The sequence below is a fragment of the Amaranthus tricolor genome, chromosome 12, assembly GCF_026212465.1.
Source record: "Amaranthus tricolor cultivar Red isolate AtriRed21 chromosome 12, ASM2621246v1, whole genome shotgun sequence".
Taxonomy (NCBI): domain Eukaryota; kingdom Viridiplantae; phylum Streptophyta; class Magnoliopsida; order Caryophyllales; family Amaranthaceae; genus Amaranthus; species Amaranthus tricolor.
The window spans coordinates 15,136,388-15,141,046 of record NC_080058.1 but is presented as its reverse complement, the minus strand read 5'-3'; the positions used below and the strand labels follow the sequence as shown (position 1 = coordinate 15,141,046).

Here is a 4,659-nt window from a genome sequence, read left to right as displayed (position 1 = left end):
AACCCAAATGAGGCGTGTCAAACATCCAACAGCTAAAAATTGTCCAACTTTATAAAAATTTAATATTCCCATCTTTATATTTTTGGCTATAAATACCACAACACATACTTCTATTACATATTCATTGATCAACATCCAACGCAACCAACCATTAAAACTCTCTAGTCTCTACTAGAAATAACCCAAAAAGAGAGCAGGGGCGACCCAAAAAAGGTGAAAAGAACACAAAAGAATGGCAGGAAAGAATGAAGCATTATTGCTGCTAGCAACACTGGTTATTGCTACCATTTTTGGGATTTCTTCTGCTGCAACATACACTGTTGGTGATAAAACTGGATGGACTATTCCTTCTTCTCCTAATTTTTACGCTCAATGGGCTGCTAAACAAACATTCAAAGTTGGAGATGTTCTTGGTAATTTTTTTTTCTTCTTTTTACCAACTTGTGCTTAGATTTTAAACTCAGGCCGGTTAATTTTTTTCCATGGGTCGAACCATTAAGAATCCCATCTTCCATAGTGTTATTTGTTGCACAATTTCTTACTATTTGCTCCTTTTATGTTAGTAATGTTATTTTCATTTAAAATATTTTATTTTAAGGAGAGATAAATTTGATTAGTATTTTTGAGATAAAATATATTCATGTGAGATCTCATTAGATTCATCTAATATATATTTTTTTATTATGGATTTTTTATTATCTGTATTTAGAGATTTTGAGGTTTAAAAGTTAATTTAAAAACTATAAAAAAGTTAAAAAAAAAAAACAAAAACAAATTCTTGTAAGAGACGGTCTATTTGAGAGATCATCTTTAATTGAGCCTGTCTATTATATATTTTTTAAAATATTGTAAGTAGATATTAAGAATGATGTAAGTAGACATTTAAGATATTGAAAGTAGGCATTAAGGATACGATAAGTAAATATTAAAAATAATGTTAGTAAAAATTAAGAATACGATAAGTACACATTATCTTTAATAGACTAGGCTTCAAATACGTCTCTTAAATATACGGTCTCTCAAGAGAGTAACTCAAAAAAAAAATGTAGTGAGAAATTTTATTTACAATTTTTAAAATAAATTTTGAATTTTAATATTTTTATAATGCATTTAAAAAAAGTTAAAAATTCATATGATAAAATTAATGAGATGTCAAATAAATAAATTTTATCATATATATAAATATATATATGTTATATAAGAACCTTAATTAGGAACACTAGAATAGAAAAGGAATATCTGAGTTGCTCGGAGCCTAAATTTATCGACCCTTTGCTGATCTATATGTGCGACTCTTAGTTGCACAATAGTTTTGAAACAGAGTAATTAATTACGGGGTTATTATTCTAATATTATGGATCTGATTTAGATTTGTAGCTCAATTATTAATTATTCTTGATTGATCTTTTTTAATTCCTATTCATGTTACGGAGTATAACTTTTTTAATAGATAACGAAAATTAAAGTGAATAAAATTAATACCAAAAACAATTTTTTAATCAAAAGCTTTTATTGAAAGTTAAAAGTTATCAGTTATAACTTAACACAGTCAAGCTACCAAATATGATTACATTAAGAAGTTATTCTTAATCTTGTTTTTGAGAATAAGTAATTTTTTTTAAATTTGAGTTTATTAATTATGAAATTATTCATATAAAATTTGAAAATAATAAAGTTTAAGAAGATAATTTCAAATTCTCTACTTTAATAATTTTTACAACAATGGTGTTATTTACCAAACATTAAACTTCAATCTAGTCTAGATCTCCAAAATAAATCATCATTACTAAACATAACATAAATTCTGAATAGCAAACACCCATTAAGAGGGGATTATAAATTAATTTCTAATTTTGCAAATGTAAACATTAATAAATAAATTTCTTCTAATTTTGCAAATGTAAAGATTAAAACTCAAATTTAATAAAGTTTTACTTCTTTTTGTTTACCTGAATATAAATTAATGCAAACTAATGAATTAGAAAACTTTTTAAAATTTGATTTATGTAAGCATTAATTTGATTACACAACTTTGTATTAAATTTAGAATTTACCAACACGGCATGACAAAATATATTACTCCCTTTGTTTAATTTAAAAATTTTCAATGCATTAATTCGATTAATACTTAATAGCGATAATTGTGTAAATTAAAAAAGTAACAACTAAATATTAATAAACTTTACGTTCAGACGAATCAAACAATATCTAATTTGACTATATTTTAATGCATAAATTAAGAATAAAATACAAATTAAGATTAATTGATGAATAATAACCCAAAAACAAATGAGACATTTGAAAAGAACGATGGGAGTATAATTTTTGTCTTATATTTTATCTTATAAATTAACTCTTTAAAATAAAATATTAACCTCATGAACAAGCACAAGGAAAATTCATTTACATTTGCTTTTTAGATTAAAAAAATAGTGTCTCCTAGTATTTTCTTAATTTGTTGTATAGTTAATTAGTTATCATAATCAAAGTTCAATAATGGAGCATCCAAAGTTGTTGTGTAGGTATCTCATAATTACATGAATTGGACCTTTTGGCACCTTCTTTCTACGTTCTTATGACCTTTTAGAGATGAACATGTGCTAAGAGCCTACTAGACAATAGTACAATTTAGCATGAGAAAAATAATCCATTTGCATTGAATATTAGTAAAATTTGAACTTGCATTATTGAAGCTTAAATGTGTTAATTCTGTGTAAATTGACAAATTATTAGGTACTGAGGGACCCTTTATGTTTTAAGTCACATTATTATGTCACCAGAATTTAGTTAAGTACAAATTGAAAGAACAAATTAAATTTTTTATTTTTAAGATTAAAATTGTACTATTACAAACAAAATTAAATTCAATTTTGAATTGGTCAAAATTAAATCTAATGTATAGATAATTCCAAGAATTTTCTGATGTAATATTTTAAGGACTGATATTGTTTCTATTGGAAAATAACTTACATGTAATCTTATATCGAAAAATTAGAGAGTTTGACTAATATATAAGTTTAGTGAATAGCTTTTTTTATTACCTATTGATTTTAGGATGAAATCTTATCAAACTTGTGTGCAGTTAAATCTCTTCCCTGGCCGGTGTTGTTGTATACCAAGCCTAATAACAAATCAGTTTGTAATATTACGATTTTGCTAATATTTTTCTTAAAAAATATGCAGTGTTTAACTTTCCGGCATCAGCTCATACAGTAGCTGAAGTATCCAAAGCAAACTTTGATTCATGTGGCACCAGCAACACTATAGGCGCTGTTAAAACCACTGCCCCGGCTCGCTTCACCCTCAACAAGCCCGGAACCCATTACTTCATCTGCACCTTCAGCGGACACTGTAGTGCCAACCAAAAGCTCGCCGTCACTGTTACTGGTCCATCAAGTACTGCTCCCGCTATCTCCCCCACCCCTTCTGCTGGTGCCGTCAGCCCTACCACCCCAACCGCCGATAGCCCAAGCACCCCAGCTGTTGGCGTCTCCCCATCAGGAAACCCCGCCACTGAAGCTCCTTCCGCCACATCAACCCCACCACCCAGTGGCAACTTCGCCGCCTCCACAAGTGTTGGGTTTTTGAGCTTGGTGTCAGTTGCGGTTGCAGCTTTGATGGCCTAGGGATAAAATTTTGTATTGTTGTTGGGCTTTGGATGCTTTTTTTTTTTTATTATTATTTTTATTTAACCCCTATTTTTATTGTATGTTAATTGGTGGATTTTGTTTTTTGTTCTTTTTTTTTTTGAGGTTTATTGATATTATGGTATATTTATTTTGATAGTTAGAAATAAAATTTTATTCTTCATATAAATATAATTTGTTTTAATTTTGTGATTAATGTTTAAGATTCATGATTCAGATGTAAGTTTTGTTTTATCATTTGATAATGGAAAATTTGATTTAAAAGATACAAATTTTCACTTATCCGCTTTGAAGGTTTGAACTTTAATTTATTTTTTAAAGGTTCGAAATTTACACCACATTAACTTTTATGAAAGAGTTTCATACCATTCTTCATCAAGTCATTACTCCACTCTATTACTTCGATGTTTTACCTATTCCACACCCCTCTCTATTTAATATCTATGTATCCGGCAGTATAATCCATTTAGTCAGTGTAAGGCACACCATTGAAGAATTTGATGCGTAAGTTAATATGGTATATTTGTGTTTGCTTTGCTTCTATTTATGGACAATCTGATTCTTATTTTGTATATTTTGTGTATTTTGTAGAACATGGATAGTAGTTGAATAAAAATATCAAAAATAAAACTAAATATTTTGTGCTCTACAATTGCATTATGCAACCTACAATGAAAAACAAAAACAAAATTAGTAAACAACCATTAAAAAAACTAAGCCCTAAAACACCATGAAAATTGAAGAAATTAAAAAGAGAAATTACCTAAATTTCGTGGGTTTTGAAGAAGAACAAGATCACAAAATGCTTAATTTTGCGCGTTCAAGAAGAAATGGCTTAAAACAAGAAGTGTTAGCTTGAAACAAAAAACAAGAGCAGTAGCAGCGGGTTTGTTTTGAAATGTCCTTGAGATTACATAAATTTGATTGAAGAAGAAATGAAAATGCACAAGAAATAAAGATGAAGATGAAGAAGTGTCGTGTGGGCTGAAGAATAGTAGCGGTTTTTAGGAGG

General features: G+C 28.4%; 1 protein-coding gene across 1 annotated transcript; it reads left to right on the top strand.

The window, feature by feature from the left end:
* Positions 1-3,763, top strand: LOC130828841 (cucumber peeling cupredoxin-like). The gene is made up of 2 exons (XM_057694856.1): positions 1-413; positions 3,184-3,763. Exons 1-2 carry the CDS (start codon positions 233-235, stop codon positions 3,624-3,626), a joined length of 624 nt encoding a protein of 207 aa, XP_057550839.1. The 5' UTR covers positions 1-232; the 3' UTR covers positions 3,627-3,763.
* Positions 3,764-4,659: the final 896 nt, after the last annotated feature.

Coding starts and splice junctions, on each gene's coding strand:
- LOC130828841 (XM_057694856.1), top strand. CDS start 233: ATGGCAGGAAAGAATGAAGCATTATTGCTGCTAGCAACACTGGTTATT. Junction 414..3,183: donor CAAAGTTGGAGATGTTCTTG/GTAATTTTTTTT, acceptor AAAAATATGCAG/TGTTTAACTTTCCGGCATCA.